This window comes from Exophiala spinifera (genome assembly GCF_000836115.1).
Source record: "Exophiala spinifera strain CBS 89968 unplaced genomic scaffold supercont1.7, whole genome shotgun sequence".
Classification (NCBI taxonomy): domain Eukaryota; kingdom Fungi; phylum Ascomycota; class Eurotiomycetes; order Chaetothyriales; family Herpotrichiellaceae; genus Exophiala; species Exophiala spinifera.
This window is the reverse complement of record NW_015622519.1, coordinates 2,002,931-2,023,075: the sequence shown is the minus strand read 5'-3', so window position 1 is coordinate 2,023,075 and position 20,145 is coordinate 2,002,931. Positions and strand designations below refer to the sequence as shown.

At 53.7% G+C, this 20,145-nt stretch overlaps 8 protein-coding genes across 8 annotated transcripts; 6 read left to right on the top strand and 2 right to left on the bottom strand.

The window, feature by feature from the left end:
* Window positions 1-2,293: 2,293 nt before the first annotated feature.
* On the top strand, window positions 2,294-4,278 carry PV08_09735 (uncharacterized protein; the record flags this gene model as incomplete). Its single annotated transcript, XM_016384051.1, has 3 exons — window positions 2,294-2,473; window positions 2,559-2,853; window positions 2,978-4,278. The coding sequence occupies 3 exons, from the start codon at window positions 2,294-2,296 to the stop codon at window positions 4,276-4,278; spliced, it is 1,776 nt and encodes a 591-aa protein (XP_016232674.1).
* Window positions 4,279-5,845: 1,567 nt separating this feature from the next.
* Window positions 5,846-6,784, bottom strand: PV08_09734 (uncharacterized protein; the record flags this gene model as incomplete). Its single annotated transcript, XM_016384050.1, has 3 exons — window positions 5,846-6,161; window positions 6,309-6,435; window positions 6,694-6,784. 3 exons carry the CDS (start codon window positions 6,782-6,784, stop codon window positions 5,846-5,848), a joined length of 534 nt encoding a protein of 177 aa, XP_016232673.1.
* A 1,087-nt stretch (window positions 6,785-7,871) lies between these two features.
* Window positions 7,872-8,255, top strand: PV08_09733 (uncharacterized protein; the record flags this gene model as incomplete). The annotated part of the gene is made up of 1 exon (XM_016384049.1): window positions 7,872-8,255. The coding sequence occupies one exon, from the start codon at window positions 7,872-7,874 to the stop codon at window positions 8,253-8,255; it is 384 nt and encodes a 127-aa protein (XP_016232672.1).
* A 965-nt stretch (window positions 8,256-9,220) lies between these two features.
* PV08_09732 (uncharacterized protein) lies at window positions 9,221-10,419 on the top strand (the record flags this gene model as incomplete). Its single annotated transcript, XM_016384048.1, has 2 exons — window positions 9,221-10,181; window positions 10,232-10,419. The coding sequence occupies 2 exons, from the start codon at window positions 9,221-9,223 to the stop codon at window positions 10,417-10,419; spliced, it is 1,149 nt and encodes a 382-aa protein (XP_016232671.1).
* A 715-nt stretch (window positions 10,420-11,134) lies between these two features.
* Window positions 11,135-12,645, top strand: PV08_09731 (fumarate hydratase, class II; the record flags this gene model as incomplete). The annotated part of the gene is made up of 3 exons (XM_016384047.1): window positions 11,135-11,336; window positions 11,388-12,405; window positions 12,459-12,645. The coding sequence occupies 3 exons, from the start codon at window positions 11,135-11,137 to the stop codon at window positions 12,643-12,645; spliced, it is 1,407 nt and encodes a 468-aa protein (XP_016232670.1).
* Window positions 12,646-13,450: 805 nt separating this feature from the next.
* Window positions 13,451-14,848, top strand: PV08_09730 (argininosuccinate lyase; the record flags this gene model as incomplete). Its single annotated transcript, XM_016384046.1, has 1 exon — window positions 13,451-14,848. One exon carries the CDS (start codon window positions 13,451-13,453, stop codon window positions 14,846-14,848), a length of 1,398 nt encoding a protein of 465 aa, XP_016232669.1.
* Window positions 14,849-15,284: 436 nt separating this feature from the next.
* Window positions 15,285-16,124, bottom strand: PV08_09729 (uncharacterized protein; the record flags this gene model as incomplete). The annotated part of the gene is made up of 1 exon (XM_016384045.1): window positions 15,285-16,124. One exon carries the CDS (start codon window positions 16,122-16,124, stop codon window positions 15,285-15,287), a length of 840 nt encoding a protein of 279 aa, XP_016232668.1.
* Window positions 16,125-16,802: 678 nt separating this feature from the next.
* PV08_09728 (uncharacterized protein) lies at window positions 16,803-19,280 on the top strand (the record flags this gene model as incomplete). Its single annotated transcript, XM_016384044.1, has 1 exon — window positions 16,803-19,280. One exon carries the CDS (start codon window positions 16,803-16,805, stop codon window positions 19,278-19,280), a length of 2,478 nt encoding a protein of 825 aa, XP_016232667.1.
* Window positions 19,281-20,145: the final 865 nt, after the last annotated feature.

The following is a 20,145-nucleotide window of genomic DNA, read 5'->3' as shown; positions in this document are numbered from 1 at the left end:
CAGATGAGAGTGGCTCTCAGCTCTTGGGACAGACATGCGCCCGCAACGCATGCCTCATGACTAGAGCACCGTGTTTGCTTAGCAGGATCTGAACCCCTCGAATCCGTCTCGGACTTGTCCAGAACATTTGGCCCAGGTCCACTCGCACTCTAGGGGGGTGTCGCATTCAACACTGAGGCGGGAGGGATCGTCGGATCTGAGCATTGACCGAGTGCCGAGTTGCGCGGGACCTCATTCAGATTTGGTGAGCAGGACGGGATTACAACGAAATGCTTCAGGCGGTATGGTGCACAGTCTTGGAGAGATTGCGGTTTATGGCATGGCATGATAGACAAAGTTTTACCCGACGTGCATGAAAACAGCCGAGGAACGTGCCATCCTCCACGTTGTCTTTAGATGCTTATGAGGCAAATCGAGTACACCACGGAAGATTGCCCCTATGTGGAAAACGACACCGTGCTGTTAACCGAAAGTGGCGTGTGGCCTCGCGGTATGGCTGGATGGTCAAAAGTATATTTGTCCGCCGAACAGGTCTTGGAGCCATCTGACGGCCTCGATCGAGTCAGTCCTGATCAAGCATGTCGACTGCAAGCATCTTCACGATTGACTGAACTCAGCAGCTCTCTCCTGTTACATTCGAGGGATCCGGAGCTCTGCTGGTGAACCACGACTACCCAACTCCCGGTCCTGGGTACCATGAGCTTAAAATTGGAAACCGCCATCATTGTCTACGCTCTACTCCTGATCCCTGCAACGTTCCACCTGTCATGGCTGTATTTGAAATGCCTCGGCAGCTTGCCGGCTAATGCAACTGTCTGGGGTTATGCGGAGATGCCAATACCCGAGATATCGTGGGGAGAGTACAGAGGCCGGGTGCAAACTGTACAATTCATCACTTCTGACCTTGCGCCTAGCGTCTGGGACTTGGTGTTTGGTCATTTTAGATTCCGGGGAGGCCGCCACCATCTCGCAGAATCAAATATCGAGACCGGGTACTAGTTAGTTACGGAGTACATTCAAGAGCGTTGAGGCTCGGCTTACAGTCCAATCCAGTTCCGATATGAATGACCCGTGCACTTTTATAGTTTCAGACGTGGTCAGGTGTTGTTGATCCCCCGCAGCCTTCAGAGCGAGTGTTCGTCCTGTGCTCCTGTCCGTTAGGCTTTCAGGGACCGAAGTGAATCAAGGGAACCTGCATTGGGAACCCGGTGAAGCCCATAGGCTACAGGTCAGCTTCCCGCCAGGGTGTGGGCTCACTAGGCTTGACCTCTCCAAGCTATTGCTTATCTCCTGCGTTGTGCTGTCGGGGAACAAGGCGAGCGAGTGCCTCATGAATCTGCGCGAGCATGTGTACCGGTCAAGGTGATTGTGCTGAGGACTTGCGCATTAGCGGCGGAATGATTATTCATGAATTTTGTGTGCTTCTTATCGCGCTTCGCCCTGGAGCATCGATCCAGTCTCCTAAAAGTGGTTGACGTTGCTAGCCTCGCAAAGGACGTGGCGACCTCGCGGTGCATGCGGTAGACATTTTAGTTACAGTAGTGTGGCACAAGAACCACGTTTCGCGCCCTTCAGAATCACCCACCCTGAGCAGCCATGACCATTCTAGGTCTGAGAGCCGTGGTTTGAAAAGGAAGCTTCTCCCTGCCTCCCTCCTCCGCCTCCACTGATGCGGGGGAGGCACAGGAAGGGTGGCGCTACGAGGAGGCCATCACCTCAGCGAAGCCTCCCTCGAATAGAGACTAACTAGTTAGTCGGACGGAGACAATCAATCAATGGGCCATGGCTCCAAACTTCCTGGTGAATCTATTAGACTGTCCCGCACCGAGATGCTGAACCTGGTTCTCTCCTTGGTCTGATCGCCACATCCTGTGGTGGCTCGATACACTCGCTAATCCACTTCCTCAACACATGCACGCCGAAGTGGTTCTTGACTCCTCACGGGGCAACGCCGCATCGTACCAGTGGCTTCGCAACTTACCTCCCTCGTAGGACAAACTAACGCGCAAAGCATGAGTCCATCCTGAGTCGATCGTCCTGACCATTCTGTCTCTTCGGTAAGTACATGAATCAACCCGACTGCCCCAGATCTATACATACCCATCTCCCATCTCCCATCCCCGGTTCTCTTCCTTGCCTCTCTTCACCATCTAAACACTGTTGCTGTTGCTGCTGCTGCCCCTTCTCTTCCTCAAACAGAAAGCATCGGTTGTCGCTCCGGCCAGCAGAGGATCGTGGCCAGAAAAGACTTTGTGAACCACCCGTGGTACACTGTTGTCCTCGTTTGCCCAACATGGCAGCACACGACGATAGCTCCAGCGACAGTGCTACGCCTCCCGTTGTGGACAAAGACCCAGCGTCGCATATCGAACAGATCCATACCAATGAAAGAGTGCCGGGACATCCAGGATATTATGAAAAGGGTGGCCTGCGCACGTATGGCGACGATGAAGACCACGATCATGAACCTCCTGTAAGTGTGCCTGTCATGTTCCCACCACTTCCGAGTAGTTCTTGGGTCACCGATTTGCTAAACAAAAACCCCCTGCCTTGTACAGATGACGTTCAAGAGGGCCTTGAGTCTCGTCGCCATGGCTTTCCTCTGGACCGGCTCCCAGATCCCTGTGTATATTCTCGGTGGCATTCCACCCTATATCTACGCTGACATCGGTGGCGTCGATCGATGGATTTGGTTCGTGCTGGCTTACCTCCTCGCTCTGGCCGCCGTTTGTCCTTTCGTCGGGTCAATCTCAGATCTCATCGGCAGACGCTATGTCGCTCTTGGTGGTTCGACCCTGCTCATTATCGCCATGATCATCTGCGGAAGGGCGCAAACCATGAACGTCTTTATCAGTAAGAGCTCATCTTGACCCCTTCACCCGGCGCTTTTCCCTTTCTTCCTTTCGAGTCGTCTTGGGCCGCTTTGACTCTGTCGAATTCTCTGTTCACATTTCTGACCGGTGAAACGTACGCACAGTGGGCATGGCTTTCTCCGGCGTCGGCGCTGGCATCTGTGAACTCACTTCTCTGGCCGTCACGTCGGAACTGGCCCCGACCCGTAAGAGAGGCAAATATGTTTCCATCCTGGTGTTTACCATCATCCCATTCTGCCCGTCTGTGCTCTGGGCCCAACTCATCGCCTCACACGCCGGCTGGCGGTATTGCACGCTGCTCTGCGGCCTCTGGGCATGCGTCGGCTTTTGCGGAACCCTCTTCTTTTACTTCCCGCCTCCGCGTCCGAACAGCCGCGGGCTGACCAGGAGGGAAATCATTGGCGAAATCGACTTTGTCGGCGGTGGGCTTTCCATTGTCGGCATGATCCTCTTCCTCGCAGGCCTCCAATGGGGCGGGTACCAGTACAAATGGGGGTCGGCGCACGTCCTGGCGCCTCTGATCATCGGCGCCGTGTTTCTCTTCATCCTCTTCCCGATCTGGGAGATCAAGTTCGCCAAGTTCCCTATGTTCCCGTCGCGTATGAAGCAGGAGGCGCGGATCCTGACCCTCACGCTGATCATCACGGCCATCTCGGGAGCCAACTTCTTCAGTGTCATCATGTTTTGGCCAACGCAGGCGTTCAACGTATACGGCCACGACCCGGTCGGTGTCGGCGTGCGCGGCATTCCAATCGGTTTCAGCATCCTCACGGGCGCGTGTCTTGTCCTGTGGCTGCTGTCGGTGTTCCGGGGTCACAACCGCGAGCTCATGATCCTTTCGTCCGTGCTCATGACGGCGGGCTGTGGCGCGCTGGCCTGCGGCACCCGCTTCAACCTGCACACACTCTGGGGCCTACTAGTCCTGGGCGGGCTGGGCATCGGCGGCATCGTCGTACCCGCCAGTATCATGACGACCATCATCTGCCCGGACGACATCATCGCCACTGTCGCGGCGCTGACGCTCTCGATCCGCGTCATCGGCGGGTGCATCGGGTACACTGTCTACTACAACGTCTTTATCAACAAGTTTGTCCCCAACGCGACCAAGTACATTGGCGGCACCATGGCCCTGGAGCTGGGCATCACCAACACCACCTACATCACCGAGGCTATCGTGCTCACCGGCGCCAGCCTGCTCGAGGGGATCAAGGAGATTCCCGGTATTGCGGGCAACGAGACCGCGTATGAAATGGTCGTCCTGGCCGGCCAGATTGCCTACGCCGAGAGTTACAGGTACGTTTACCTGACCAGTATCGCTTTCGGTGGCATCGCCATACTGTCGAGTATCTTTTTGGGCAACATCAACAAGTACATGGACGACCATGTTGCCGTCGTCATGCACTGATTGTTTTGAGCCTGGGAATTGGTTCAGGCCAGGCCAGTTTCGAGTGGCAGGCTCTTGGTACTTGTTGCCTCCTTTCTTTTTCCCTCTTTATTAAGTTTTTTTGACAACCGAGTCGGAAAGTATTGGGGTGAGGAAAGGAAACGAAGCAAGGGATCTTGTTGATTCCCAGCCCCTTGGAATGGAAACTAACAACGTTGGCTATCGAGCCGTGGGGTGGGTATTCGTGTAGATATACAGGGATGTATATGAAAAATGTAAGCCGTATATACTGAATGAAGTATGTACATACGTATATTTACCTAGGTGTGTGTGTGTGTGTGTGTGTGTGTGTGTGTGTGTGTGTGTGTGTGTGTGTCTTCTCTCTCTGGGTGAGTGAGTGAGTGAGTGAGTGTGTTTGTGTCTTCGTATGTAGAAAATGTCGATGTTCATCTCATCATGATGCGTGTAGTCGAAAGAAACATTTCAAGGCGCCTTCACCCCCTCCCCCCTTCCCCTCCACTCGTTATCGGTGCTGTCGGCGCCGAAGCAGCCGACAGGCAACCTCGTGTGACAAGGCTGATCGCCTAGGTAGTATAATACGAGTACGTGAGGACTGTGTGCGGTCTCCGGCGAACCGAAGTCCTCGGGAATCGGGGGTCACCTCGATTGTTTTGTTCATTCGTCCCGTTCTCGCGAACGCAAATGGCACACCAGGCCGGAGGGTTGTTTTTTTTTTGGTATAAAAAGACAAAAGGGTTAAAGAAAAAAAAACAAGGCCAGAAAACCCGTAAACACGAAGAGACGGCGTTGGCGATGCTTGTGGGCATATGTAGGTCGTTTAGACTGTACAGGACGACCGGGACATCCAATCCCACACAAAGCCCTCCATCCTCGGCATCTTCAAAGTACAAGGCAGTACGTTTACTCATCACCCACCGATGGCCCAGAACATAAATACCCTAAATCCACCACCAAGCAAGCCTCGAGGACGGAGGCGGGGAACTGGCATACTTTACAATACTCCTGGCGGCCCATCCCATACTCCGCCGCCGAATACTCAGAGTGTCGAGGACCACACAGTAGAAAGTCGTGTCCCGATTCGGTTCTCTCTCATCTCCTTGCCGTAGACCCCCCCCCCTCCCCCCCTTCCCCGGGGGCATAATGTCGTACAGTAGCAACGAGATGGGCGTATCCGAGGCATCTCACGTCCCTGGAACCTCGGTGGCCGGAAGTATCTCCATTTTTGGGGGCGTCAAGGTAGCGCGGTCGGAGGAAATGTTGAGCCGTCGGGCTGATGACCCCTTTAGAATGGGTTTTCTGCTAGCCTGTGCCGACGAGGCGCTCGTGGGTCGTGACTATTCGACAGATAGTCTGCAGCACTCCGTCCGCATGGAGTGAGCAAGTTTGCTCCACGGGGTGAGACCCCGGGAAATTGGAGAGGCTCTCTGATCGCTTGCATCTCGGGCGCTCGTGGACCTTGGACGAACACTTCCTCCGGTGACAGTGTCCGCATAGAAGCAATACAACCTCTCCAACAGTCCGATGCGTAAGGAACTTCGACAACACTGTATTGTTCGAATTGCGATAACTACAACTCCATCTTTCCGAGACCACTCAACTCTGCCAGAGATTTGTCGCCGGTGCCGTTCCCGTCGTCGTCCGAATCGGGATCGTCCTTGGCGTCGGCGTCCTCAAACCATAACCTCGCGTGGCCGTAGGAGATGCATAGCTCTTCTCCGGCCTTGATGTCTCGAAGAGCCGTGTAGACAATCACCTCGACCCCGGGGTCGCGCTTCCACCCGACGTTCTGAGCTCGGGTGGAATGGTTGAACATCGAGCCGAGTCCGAGAGCCAGGGCCTGGGTCATGGTCGTCTTGCCAGTGGTATATTTGGAAGGCCAGTAGCTAACGGGTTGAAAAGAAGGAAAATGATGAGCAATCCGAGGTCTGAGGTCTGAGGTCTGAGGCGGCACGGGAAGAGGCGGGATGGTCCTCGGCCGTCGTCCAAATGCGGACGAATAGAACAACAGTACTGTAGAACAGTGGACTTACTAGGTGTAGTGCTGTAGACATGTGTGTCGAGTATGCTTTTCGACTTCCTCTTCGCTGAATACAAGGACCGGAGACACCTCGATGACGGTACCACTGGGTATGTCGTCGGTTGCGAAAACTCCTCGACCTAGATTGACCGGAGAGACGGTTGTTAGGCCATTCCTTTTCTAACCAGACAGTAACAACACGGGCCGCAGCCATCATCATCCAAATGATGGACACCAAAGATGATAATGTGGCCAACGAGCTTCCCAAAAAAAATGATTGCCAAGGATAAATACAGCTCAACTGCAAGATGGCAATTGGCCTCTTGTTAGGTACGGCGAGCGATGGATCTCCAATCCATGCGCGCAACTCGAACTCGTCGTGGGTAATAGGTACCTACCTTTTGGAGTGTTCATGACAAGGACGAGGCCATTCGCTCTTGAGAGAGGTTGACGCGGTTCATCGTTAGCAGCAGCATCGTTAGCTGACATGAGGTGTTCTCGGAGTGAGAAGATGGGGTTGACACGTCGAAAAAGAAATAAGGGATCATAAGCAGACAAACCCGGAACATCAAGGATATCTTGAGCCAGTATCAGCAAGAAAAAAGGCGTTTGCTTCTTTCGAATTTGTGACAATGACCGAAAAGAGACTAGCGTGAAGTCCGACAAACCTTAGTGAGATGATGTCATGGTCAGCCTTGCGACATTTTCGGCTTCTACGCGCTTAATGCACCTTAATGCACACTCCTCCCTGCATCTCATCCCATCAGGAGAGCAGACACACCTCATCGAGAGGCTGCAGGTTCGATCTCGGCCAGGGCAGGCCTGATAGCGAGGAAAGAGGACAGAGGTGAGATTTAGCTTCTCAACGCGCAATCACTCTTGCGGCGTAGTGACACTGCCACCTGATCAGCAACGCTGTTCTTGACAGGTAAGTCTCACAAAGATGTCTGTCGATGAGTGAGATAGGACAGGGTCATCCTGCGTGAGCGCCACGAAGGTCTGTCACACCACGTTGCGGCATTTTTTGCTCTGCATCGCAGCTTATGGTGAGGAGGCTTGGAATCTTCCTGAAGCCGAGCAAGCCTTAAAGGGTACTGGGCTGGCATCCGAGCACATCCGCAGGGGGTTGAAACAGCTTATTCCATGCACTTATGCACAGCATTGCGCCATCACGAACCCCCTACGGCCGCAGCCTCGGCATTTCAGCCTTTCCCATGCCTGTTTACGGTTCTCTTACTGGCGCTACATGCAGATCACGCTTACCATACCCCGGACTGACCGGAATTCGGGACAATCTGAGTACGCGAATGGAATTCGAGTCTACGAAACACAGTATCGAAATCGACGTCACTGAGGCCTTTATCTCACGACGACATGTGTCTTGTTGTCGTCAGCTGGACAGCATAAATATGCCAGACACGTCCGCCTCTTCCACCTCTGACCAGATCATCCTCAAAGTCCATCAGTGTACATCACAAGCAACCAAAACCCAACAGCACTCGACCAAGACGAGACAACCTTGAAAACAACGCTCACACCAAGCAAACAACACATATCAATATCAACTGCTCAAAAAATGGCCCAGGCATTCAATGGCCTCGCGATGGATCAGCCCGCCGGTGCTGGCATCACAAATCCGTATGCTGCGGAATCATGGCTCGAACCATGGCTCCTCAAGCATTCTGAGTTCTACCGCAAACACCTGACCCGAGACGGTCGCCACGAAAGCAAGTCGACCCGCCGTCACAGCATCGTCGCCGAAGAACTCGAGTCAGAGTCAAGGAAGCACTCCGTTGTCGTGCCTGAGAGTGGCAATGAAGCAACCGATGCCGCTCCAGCTCCTGTTGAAGAGCCACGACACAGTGTCGAGAGCGAGTCACCAGAGTCCGCGAAGTCGTCCAAGAAGCACAGGCCTTTCAATGGATTGCGCAGGAGTGTTGGCTGGTTCCCTCACCCATAGGGGACTCACTGAGGCTGGACGGTGTATAACATTGTAATACCATGAGTTAGCGACGGAACGAGGAGGAGGATAGGAGCATGACATGTATTTAGATCCTGTTGAGATACCCTCGTTGTTTTTCATTGACGGTGCATATAGCATAATGGAATGAGACTGTACGATTCACCTTGGCGAAAGAAGGTCGCCCATCAAAGAAAGTATTGAGCTTAATGGTACTTTGTTTCTCCTTCTAAGGGTCGGTCGAGAATGATCAGTATTATGTGTACATGTTTTTCTCGACCGAGAGAAAAGAGTCACGGGCTGGCCGGTGTAAGCAAAGGCGCCGCTTAGTCACCTCTCGCCCGAGAAATGGGTGATGGGCGCTATTTCCAGCCACCGCACGTGATCTGGCACCTCGATGTCGAGGCTGCGGACCCTCCCCGCCAATCACACGCCGGCCGCAATCGCGTCCGCGGCGGCGCGTGAAATATTGGCTTGTCAGCGAAATTGCGACAATCCTCGATCATCAGCGCAATGCTTCGGTAAGCAGAGAACGGCAGAGGTGAAGGAGGGCTCGACCTGGGCGGGCAGCAGAAGACGAGAAGATCTTGTCCTGGGTCCCATAGATAATAATACGGAGTCTGCCCGCCAGGGATATATAAAAATATCAAGGTTCCCCCGGCGGCAGCGTCTTACAACATACTGTATGCATAATACGGAGGTCTCCCGTAGGTAGACGAAAAGCTTCCCGGTGCCCGAAACCAGGACGACAGACGACAATCCACCGCCTCTAAAAGTTAACGGGAGTAAAAGGCCAGACTCCACCTGAACCTCCAGTCCTGTAAGCCTCAAAAAAGTCCGCCTGCGCTTTCCCAGCCACGGTTTTCATTCCCTTGGTCTCTCCTCCGTACTTACACGTTGTCTGTATTCAAGAGTCAACTCCTTAGGCCCTCCCTTCTTTCGTCCCTCGCATCCCCATCGACACCATGTCTACGCACCAGATTGTCATCATTGGCGCCTCCTTCGCCGGCCTCACTGCGGCTCAGGGTCTGTTGAAGACCGTTATCCCATCTCTGGGTGGGAAGGACAAGTACAAGGTTGTCCAGATCGCCCCCAGTGAGGACTTCTACTGGAAGATTGGTGCCCCCCGAGTCATCGCGAACCCCAAGTCTCTCCCTCTCGAGAAGGCCCTTCTCCCAATCGCCCCCTACTTCAACAGCTACGGCCCTGAACAGTACGAGTTTGTCAAGGCCTATGTCACCTCGATTGACACTGCGACCAAGACCGTCCACACGAGCACGTCTGCTGCCATCCACTACGACTCTCTCATCATCGCCTCTGGCACCAACTTCAACACCCCCCTCTGGACAGTCACAGACGGCCCCGAGGCCCTCAAGGCCGCCCTAGATGAAGTCCACAGGAAGATCCCTGAAGCCAAGACCATTCTGATTGCTGGTGGCGGCGCTGCTGGCGTTGAGACGGCAGGCGAGTTCGGTGAGACATACGGAAAGACGAAGGAGATCACCATTCTTTCCGGCACCACCGGCTTGTTGCCGAGACTTCAGAACAAGAAGATCGGGGCTGATGCTCAAAGCCGACTTGAGAAATTTGGGGTCAAAGTCGTCAACGACAATGTCAAGGTCGTCGAGCACACCAAGGAAGACGGCAAGGATGTCTTGAAGCTAAGCAACGGCGAGACCAAGACGGTCGACATCTACATCGATGCCACAGGTGACAAGCCTAACAGCAAGTTTGTGCCTCAGGAGTGGCTCAACGATCGCAATCAAGTCAAGGTTGACCCTCACACGCTTCGTCTGGACGTTCCTGGCGTCACTGGTGTCTACGGTTTTGGCCCCGTCGCTAGCTACTCAGATGGTGCTGCCATTGACATTAGCTTCGCAAAGGGCGCTTTCTTGGAAACCCTCAGATCGGACCTGTCAGGAGCCAGTAAGTCCCATCTATCCCACGTGCGAGTATTCGCTAATCCGTCTTCCCAGCTCCCGGCCCTCGCACCAAGAAGATCTACAAGAAGATGACAAGTGACATGCAGATCGTGCCCATTGGCTCCCAAGGCGGTGTTGGCGTTCTCTTCGGCTACAAAGCGCCCAGCTTCTTGGTGAAGATGGCCAAAGCGAAGGATTACATGATTGGCAGGGCTGTTCAGACGCTTGACGGCACTGCCTGAGCTCTATCACCAGTGTGGTCTGTCGGCGAAATTTGGCTTTGATTTTGTATAGAGATACCCAGTCTTGTGCGCGGGTGCAGAGAGGCAATTCTGCAGGGAGAACTTAGCATTGATATTTTCATAGAAGCAGTTTATAATCGGTCCAAACGCCACGGCATTCCGGAGCCTGTCGCAATATTTGTTGCTCACAGTACCGCGTTGAGTACATGATCCGCCCCGACAGAACGACACCGGGAAAATCAGGAACAGCAGAGGTTCCCCCTGTCGCGACATTTGCCGACGGCGGGCGATTTTTCTGGAGCTTCCATCCAGCCTTATCGGATCGGGGCCGGCAGGACCCAATGGAGACATCCAGCGCCTTCTCTCGCCCATTTCCTCTCCTCACGCATTCCCATGTTTTTTTCTGTGACCATCGCAAGAAACAGTTAGTCCTGCATAGATCTGAGCTCTGCGTTTGCTGTAGTCTTCTTCTCTGTCCAAGGTACCCGTTCTCTGCGCCATGATGCTCGGCCGACTGTCATCCTCGGTCAAGACTGCAGCTTCAGCAAAATCCTCCTTGTCACATGCGTCTAAAGCGGTGCGGAGTAGCCAGAGCTTGAGATTGTCGGCCCAAAGACTGTCCTGCTCTTCCCTCTCGCAAGCCTCTCGAAGACCTTCCCCAGCGACTTATAGCACCTCCTCGAGTTCGTACCGGGCCTTTAGCACAACGAGAAACATGGCGGCTTCTACAAGGACGGAGACGGATGCCTTCGGACCTATCGAGGTACCTTCAGACAAATACTGGGGTGCGCAGACACAGAGATCTCTGGGGAACTTCAAGATCAATCAGCCGCAGGACCGCATGCCTGAGGGGGTCGTGCGAGCGTTCGGTATCCTCAAGGGCGCAGCTGCTACTGTGAACATGCGGTATGGACTCGGTAAGTAGCCCAAGCTGTATCTTCAGTCCCCAGGGTTGACAAGCCGCCCAGATCCCAAGATCGGAGAGGCCATTCAACAAGCGGCCGCCGAGGTGGCCGATTTGAAGCTGATTGACCACTTCCCTCTGGTCGTTTGGCAAACCGGCTCTGGCACCCAGTCCAACATGAATGCCAACGAAGTCATCTCGAACCGTGCTATTGAGATTCTCGGTGGACAAATGGGTAGCAAGAAGCCTGTCCACCCCAATGACCATGTCAACATGTCTGCCAGCTCCAACGACTCCTTCCCGACCGTGATGCACATCGCGGCAGTCCTCGACTTCGAACAGAGACTGATTCCTGCTCTTACAAACCTGCGAGACGCTCTACAGAAGAAGGTGGAGGCATTTGACAAGATCATCAAGATCGGCCGAACGCATTTACAGGATGCCACTCCCTTGACTCTGGGACAGGAATTCAGTGGCTACGTAGCTCAGCTTGACCGAAACCTGGAAAGGATTCAGACAACTCTCCCACACCTCCGGCAACTGGCCCAAGGTGGTACCGCTGTCGGTACTGGTCTCAACACGTTCAAAGGCTTCGCCGAGGGAATCGCGGAAGAAGTCACCAAGATGACCGGCACCGAGTTCATCACTGCTCCCAACAAGTTCGAGGTTTTGGCTGCTCACGACAGCATCGTTGAGGCTTCCGGAACTCTCAACACCCTTGCCGTCAGTCTGTTCAAGATTGCCAACGACATCAGATACCTTGGCTCCGGTCCTCGCTGCGGTCTTGGCGAGTTGGTTCTACCCGAGAACGAACCTGGCAGCAGTATCATGCCCGGAAAGGTCAACCCAACCCAGTGTGAAGCCATGACTATGGTGGCTGCCCAGGTCATGGGTAACCACACGGCTGCTACTGTGGGAGGTCTCAGCGGTCAATTCGAGCTGAACGTCTTCAAGCCCCTGTTGATCCGAAACCTCCTTCACAGCTCGAGAATCCTGGCTGATGCCATGAACGGATTTGTGGAACACTTGGTCGAAGGTCTGCAGGCCGATGAGAAGAGAATTGGAACTTTGTTGCACGAAAGGTATAGTCTTGATAGAATATGGGGGTTTGGGGTCGATGCTAACCTGCTTACAGTCTCATGCTCGTTACCTGCCTCAACCCTGTCATCGGTTACGACATGGCTTCCAAGGTGGCCAAGAACGCTCACAAGAAGGGCTTGACCCTGAAGGAGTCCGCTATGGAATTGAAGGCGCTTTCGTCCGAAGACTTTGACAAATATGTTCGACCGGAACTTATGCTGGCTCCCAAGGAAAAGAAATAAACGCGAGTCGGCTTACTCTGCAATGGCTGCGCGTCCCACTTGGTTGTACTGCTTGCCATCTATCTTGTTGGAATGATGTCAAGACGCTTCTGCTGTCCATGGGGTATCTCAATGGACCTCCGCGTGTGGCAAGATTTACATTAACCGAAAACTTTTTGTAGCATATTTGAGCTCGTTCCTTTGAGGATTCACGAATGAATATCTGAACGTGATCAATGTACAATTGTTAATCTCGTACGCTCTCTGAACCTGTCTTGTAATGTTTTGGGAAACATCCTGGATCCTGGTCTTTCAGCCGGCCTCAGAGTTCACGGGCGAATGTCGGTATCCTCTATATGCGCCCGCAAGCCTCCTTTTACAGGGTCTCAAGGCTAACTTAGCAGTTGATCGTATATACAAGAGCCCTTGCTTCGTGCCACCACCTCTGGAGGGCGCGATCCGAGACTTAGCGACTTAGCGTTATCATGCGCCTCTGGATAAGGCAACTTAGCCGGCCACTGGTGACATCGAGGATCGCATAGACTTTTTGCTCATCGCCGGGCAAAAGCAAAAAAAAAAGAGGCATACTCGGTTTATGACTCAACAACAAGTGCATCATTCTCGAATGCGAAGTCTCCAAGATTGATCAAACCGAGGAAAGCTCGTCATTGCACTCTCACGTCCGACATATAGGCCTTGGCCGTGTCGTCGTCTTCAATATCAAAGTCGTTTTAAATAAGTTTTTGAGCAGCTGAAATTCTCCGCAAACTTGTCCCCGTCTCTAGACAAAAGGTCCAGAAAAGAACCCAAAGGTCAAAATTTCAGAATGTCAGCATCCAAGCCCAATGCCAACATGCTCTGGGGAGGTCGCTTCACGGGCGGCCTCGATCCGTTGATGGTGTCGTACAACGAGTCCATCTACTTTGACCGAGCCATCTACGCGCAAGACATTCGAGGGAGCATAGCATACGCGCGGGCGAATTCGAAAATCGGAATCTTGACGGCTGACGAGTTCGCGGCGATTGAAAAGGGGTTCGCACAGGTCCTCTCGGAGTGGGAGAGCGGGACATTCGAGATCAAACCGGGTGTCGACGAGGACATCCACACGGCCAACGAGCGGCGGCTGGGCGAGATCATCGGCACTTCGATCGCGGGCAAGTTGCACACGGGGCGAAGCCGCAACGACCAGGTCGGCACGGGCATGCGGCTCTGGCTCCGCGACCAGCTGAGGGAGATTGACCAGCACCTCGTCGGCTTGCTGCGCGTGACGACGTCGCGGGCGAAGTCGGAGATCTCGGCGCTGATGCCAGGGTACACGCACCTCCAGCGTGCGCAGCCGATCCGCTGGTCGCACTGGCTGCTGAGCTACGGCAGCGTGTTCGCGTCGGACCTGGAGCGGCTGCGGGAGGTGATCAGGCGCGTCAACCGGTCGCCGCTGGGCTCGGGGGCGCTGGTGGGCAACCCGTTCGGCATCGACCGCGAGGCGATGGCCTCGGAGCTCGGGTTCGAAGGGATCATCAACAACTCGATGGCGGCGGTGGCCGACCGGGACTTTGTGGTCGAGACGCTCCAGTGGGCGGCGACGCTCATGCAGCACGTGTCGCGCTGGGCCGAGGACCTGATCATCTACTCGACGGCCGAGTTCGGGTTCGTGCGGCTCGCCGACGCCTACTCGACGGGGAGCAGCCTGATGCCGCAGAAGAAGAACCCGGACTCGCTGGAGCTGCTGCGCGGCAAGAGCGGCCGCGTCTTCGGCCACATGGCCGGCCTCATGATGACGGTCAAGGGCCTGCCGTCGACGTACAACAAGGACCTGCAGGAGTCGTTCGAGCCCATGCTCGACGCCGTCAAGACCACCGCCGACTCGATCCAGATCGCCACCGGCGTCCTGTCCACCCTGTCCATCTTCCCGGACCGCATGAGGGCCGCCCTGACCCCGGACATGCTCGCCACCGACCTCGCCGACTACCTCGTCCGCCGGGGCGTGCCGTTCCGCGAGACCCACCACATCAGCGGCCGCGTCGTCGCCCTGGCCGAGAAGGAGGCGAAGCCCATGGACCGGCTGACCCTCCCCCAGCTGCAGGCCGTCGACCCCAGGTTCGCCGACGACGTCATGGACGCCTTCGACTACGAGGCCAGCGTCGAGAAGAGGACCGTCCTCGGCGGCACGAGCAAGAAGAGCGTCGAGGAACAGATTTCTAGGATCCAGAAGTTGCTCGAATGAATGAATACCTAGGCATTGCACCTGAGCCATCCGAGGTACATTCCGCCCCACGTTGCCATTACCATTGCCCCTACCCTTATCCTTACCCGGTGGTGGTGCCTGAGCACCTGTGTACCTGTCCTGTCCGCTATGCGACGGTTTTCATTTTTTCGTGAGGTCACCACGTCGGATTCTGGAAAACTGGTCAAACCCACAGATAGATATAGATAGAATGAAGTCGATGCCTCAAAGAAAGAACTCTTTTATTCGTTCACGCAGCAATTCTTTCACACGAGGCGAGGGCAAAGCCAAAAAAGGGAATTCAGATTCCTTGCGGCATGATAGTCCCAAAAAAATAGTTACTATGTGGACATGTTGAAGCTTTCATTCTTTGGTCCGTACAATGTTACAGCTCTAGGTATTGCAAACCGAGGCAGAAGAGTGATTTAAAAGTACACTATGCATCCTTCCTTTGTGATCTCGCGTCGGTTTTCTGCTGCTGGGCAAATACACTGGCACCAATAGCTGGACGCTCTTCTTCATCTTTGACGTCTCTCAATGCGTCTTCCTCCGAAGTCATCACGGTACCGGAAAAGGCTGCTAAGCGCTGAGTCTGCTCGTTGACCATCTGATGCGCCCAGGCATCCCAGTCGTTGTACATGTCGTTCTCAATGCCCATGCTGACCTGGATCGCGGACTTGCCGAACCGAGCACCCATGTGTCTTGCCTCCTCGGCGGCGATTCTGTTCCTGATCTCTTCCGAGCGGCGCAGAGCGTAGAATTCTTTACGGGCGATGTCGTACGCCTGAGGGACGGTAATGTCGGGGATATTTTCGAGCAGCCAGAGCTGTCTTTGGACCACCGATTCGCCGGACAGTGCTATGCCGGGCTGCTGGACGCCTGTAGACCAGTCTGCGTTCTTGTACTGGTCCCCTGACGTTTCCAGCACGACCCGCGGCCGAGCCAGTTCCCACGGATGGTCGTTGAAAAAGGCTTTCCGCAGCTCGTCTTCCTCGTACCGAAGATGTCGTGGTGTAAATAGATTTTGTGTCTTGGTTGACTTGGGCTTTTTTGGTTCCATCACTTGCGCATACTGTTGGATTCTTCCGTTGGGCAGGGTTCGTGTGCGGACTTTCGTCAATCGGTGTTTCTGAGGCTGTTGTCGGATGAGTATCTGTGCTGGAGGGACGTCGCGCACAACATCCGTCCAGATCGGAGTCGTTGTTATTCTGCCCGATGCGATATTTTGAAGAACAGTTTTGCGAACATTGATAGCTGTTAGATCTAGCCGCCCCATGATGGACAGCAGGCAGGGGGCGGGGGATGGCAGTCGAAGAACGAGGCGGAAATCGCCTGGGACTGTCGTAGTGGTCGAGTCCTTGAGTGGGCGGTTTGATGCTATGTCTTGCGCATGCAATTGAAATTCAAAGCTCCGAAGGTTGCGGCTGCGGCGAAAAAGTCACGCTAAGCTGAAGCCCGTATAATTTTCCACTCTGCGGACCTCGAGACGGAGCCCTCATCACGAACCTACAGCACAAAGAAGGCCTTCAATCGGTTCCCTCCACGAACAAACTCTTCTTTTAAAGGCTTATCGCCTCCGCAGGAACCTGGGTGAGAATATGCCTGCGGTCATATGCACCGGCCTTCGAAGTTTGCAGGGTGCAGGAGCATTCAGAATTCAACCTCGACATCTCTAGCCTTCTGTGATTTTCTTTTCCCAGCGAATCGTCCCTCTACCTGCCGCCAGACGCAGATTGTGTCAGGTCTACGAGGCCAAGATGCACAGTCAGTCGAATCCTTCTTCTACGGCGCATTGGCGCACGCCACAAGCTGCCACCGAGCCAGACCGCGTTATCGAGATCAATCGAAAGGCGTCTCAGGCAAGGAGGGAGCAGTTGTTCGAGCGCCCGATGCTCACAGAAATTACAACCATCGCTCTGCAGACGCAAGATCTTTCCAGATTCGCTGTCGAAGTATGAGTACGACGACTCGATTAGCACACACACAGCGTAGACAAGGCAGGCGTGTCAAGGACTTTTTCGACGACAATACCTTTGAATTCGCTGCCAAAAGCCGCCTGCCGATGGGATTTTTCCAGGATCTGGATGTGCTTCAGGACAAGATGGAAGAAATCAGGCAAGAACCTGGGGAGGAAGAGGCTGGTAAAAAGGAGCAGGAGCGATCATCATCTCGGCTTGAGGAACAAATGCAGTTGCTGAACTCTGTGAGGAAACTCGAGAGTAAACTGGCGCAAATGAAGTCCAAACTGGCCGAGTCAACACAACACACACCCGTCCGAACCGAGCCCCCACCACGTCCTCCTGAGGTGGTTTTGTCGAGGGATGACTATAAGGCACTGGTCGACTTGTACTTCTATACCAACCACAGCCGATTCGACCCTGAGTCACCAGATATCTCTCCAACGCCAGTGCTGCTCGAAGATTATGCATTCAAATTGTCAGAGGACTTCGCTCCACCGCAAGCCTTTGCTGAGTTCTACAACGACGATGAAGACTTCAGATCGCCGTTAAAAGAGGTAGAGGAAAGACTGCTTTCCCGACAACTCCGGGAAGTCAAGGTCACGCAGGATTTTGTTGATCTTTTGCTGGACAACCACTCTAGCAACGCGGAGCTATTCAAAGCGTACAAACGACTTCCGCAGCCTGGTATGGCATTCCTGCCTCGAGGCATAATCAGGATCTTCTTACAACGCATGGCGACTCCATGGCAGAAGAGCGAAAAATCGATGATCCGCTACCTCTCACTGATCGACGATGCGCAACGGGCAGATGTACCAGTCACTCGAGCTGAATGGGCTTCGGCGATCTATCTAGCTGGACGATCATTCGCCAAGGTCACTCAATCAGAAGTCAATGCCGCCTTTCAAATATGGAGACGGATGGAGACCGAGGCCGGTGTCAAGTCTCATCATGTCACTCTCAATATCCTCTTCGACATTGCGGTCCGAGCCAACAAATTTCCTCTGGCCCAGATGGTGCTCAAGGAGATGCACGACCGTGGACTTCGACTGAACCGACTCGGTCGCGTCAGTGTCATCTATTACCATGGCCTGCGAGCCGATGGAGATGGTGTTCGAAAAGCCTATCGAGATTTTGTGGATGCCGGTGAGATTATTGATACGTTGGTGTTGAACTGCGTGATTGCATCTTTATACAACGCACAAGAACCAACGGCTGCGGAGCAGATATATGAACGCATGAAGAGTCTTCAACAAAATCTGCGGCGAGGGAAGAGAGACGACGGTCAGACTGTCTTATATAGACGCTATCCGTTGCCCGGAGGGGAAGTGATCGAGCATGAACTAGCAGCAAACCACCTCAAGAGGGTGTTGCTGAATGCCTCGAGATTGAAGGATATTCTTCCCGAACACCACCAACAGCTACAGGACTCAATGCCACTGACGCCTGATCATGTCACTTACCGCACCATGATCTCTTACCATGTCAATGTCTCTGGAAATCTAAATCGAATCACAGTCTTGCTCGAAGAGATGAATAGTCTCTTCAACCTACCTATGCAAAGCATATTTTTTCAGTTGTTGTTCAAGGGATTTGCCATGCATGGAGCTACTAGAGATCCTGACGCGTCCTGGAACAATCAACGCCTCGATCTTGTCTGGAAAGCATGCCAAGACGCCATCAGAGCCGGTCAAGCAGCTACAAGGGGCAAATTCTCCAGAGACACTGATGCCACGCTACCTACATCCGAGGCGATCGAGCGAAACCTTGAGGACACGTCTGAACACACGCGACCGACACCTTTGAAGAAGCTGAGCACATGGAACGAGTTTGTTCTAGATCTGGCCGTGTTTCCTCGAGAACGGCGCAAACACATTGAGCGCGTTCACGCCGAGCTTTTCGACGAGGAAGAAGAACAGAAACGGGCCTTGTTCAAGTCGTCATCCTCATCATACACCAGTAAACAGTCTCTTCCACATACTCAAGAGACGTACTACCCTCTCGGCGAGGCGAGTCTCGATCAAGAAGAAGGTGAATACGTTTTGCCATCGCCCAGTCAAGTGATTGATCCTGCGTTTGAACAGCACCGACAGGACGAACCGTGGCTCGACACGGAGCAAAGGAGTGACTGTTACGGAGAACATGAGGAGCAGCGCTATGATGGACGAGATCAAGACGGTGATTATGATCATGACCATGATCAGGAGCAGGTGCAAGACCACGAGGTTCCGGACGAGCGCGACACGAAACCCATCTCCATTACGTCAAAGCACCAAGTCCAAGCGACGAGACCGTTGATATGTTGGCTCCTGCGCGCTTACACGGTTTGTACCGGCGACCGGACGAAAGTCGAACAAGTCTGGGCTAGTGTTCGTCGGCTGTGGAAGACGCAGGATCCGAATGATCGAGAAAATGTGTCGAGGGTGCTGAGAAGGTGTCTAAGGGATTGTGATCGGTTTGGGCCACCGTTGTGATTAATCAGCCTCTTGCTGTGAGCTGCAAAGAGCGATTACAATGTAATTAATTATCCGACATATGTACATTTATATATAGCGGTTGTATGTTTATATATACCCCAAACTATGATTAATCCATTACCACTTCCGTTCAGCAAAGGGAGCAGAGGCCGCTTCCGTAGCACACGTGACGGAGCATCGCGGGCGCCGGGAAGCATCTGGAGATACTGTTTTCTAGACAATAGATAGGTCCAGTTCTTTGGAAGAGAGCTTCATTGTACTTGACTGTGACAATCTGCACAATCACCAGTCACGGATTGACGCCTGGACGGAACAATGTACCTGTTCCTGGTTCAGAGCTTCTTCATCCAACCTGGACAACAACGGGGCCGAAGAAGAAGTTAGACGACAATATTGACCTGTCTGGTCATAGCGAGTCACCGCTGCTTGAACCCATCAAATCAGCAAGAGGGTCCTTCAAGCATCTTTCACAGTACAGCTCTGGCGGCTGTACTCTATTCGACTCCATGTCTTTCGAGACTCCTATCCTGCGACCCATTGGATCGTTCCTCACAGTCACTTTCCACTCCATCTGGGAGCACCCTAAGGGTTTTCGTCATATCTTCCCTGTGGATTCCAAGCCGCGTCTTGAATAGATGTCAAATGTTTGATAGCCGAACATTGGAGGCTTAATGCTCGCGGTGTGGCGACGGTTGATGGGGATGATGCGAAGGAAGCTGTAAGGAGGGTCTCGTCGGGCGGATTTCTCGAGGGGGATTCTGCTGGCCGTGAGAACTTTTGGGAATCCCACAAATTCAAAATCTCTTCTAGACTGAAGTCATCATTCCCCTAGCAATCTTCCCTGATTTTCGAACGATTATCT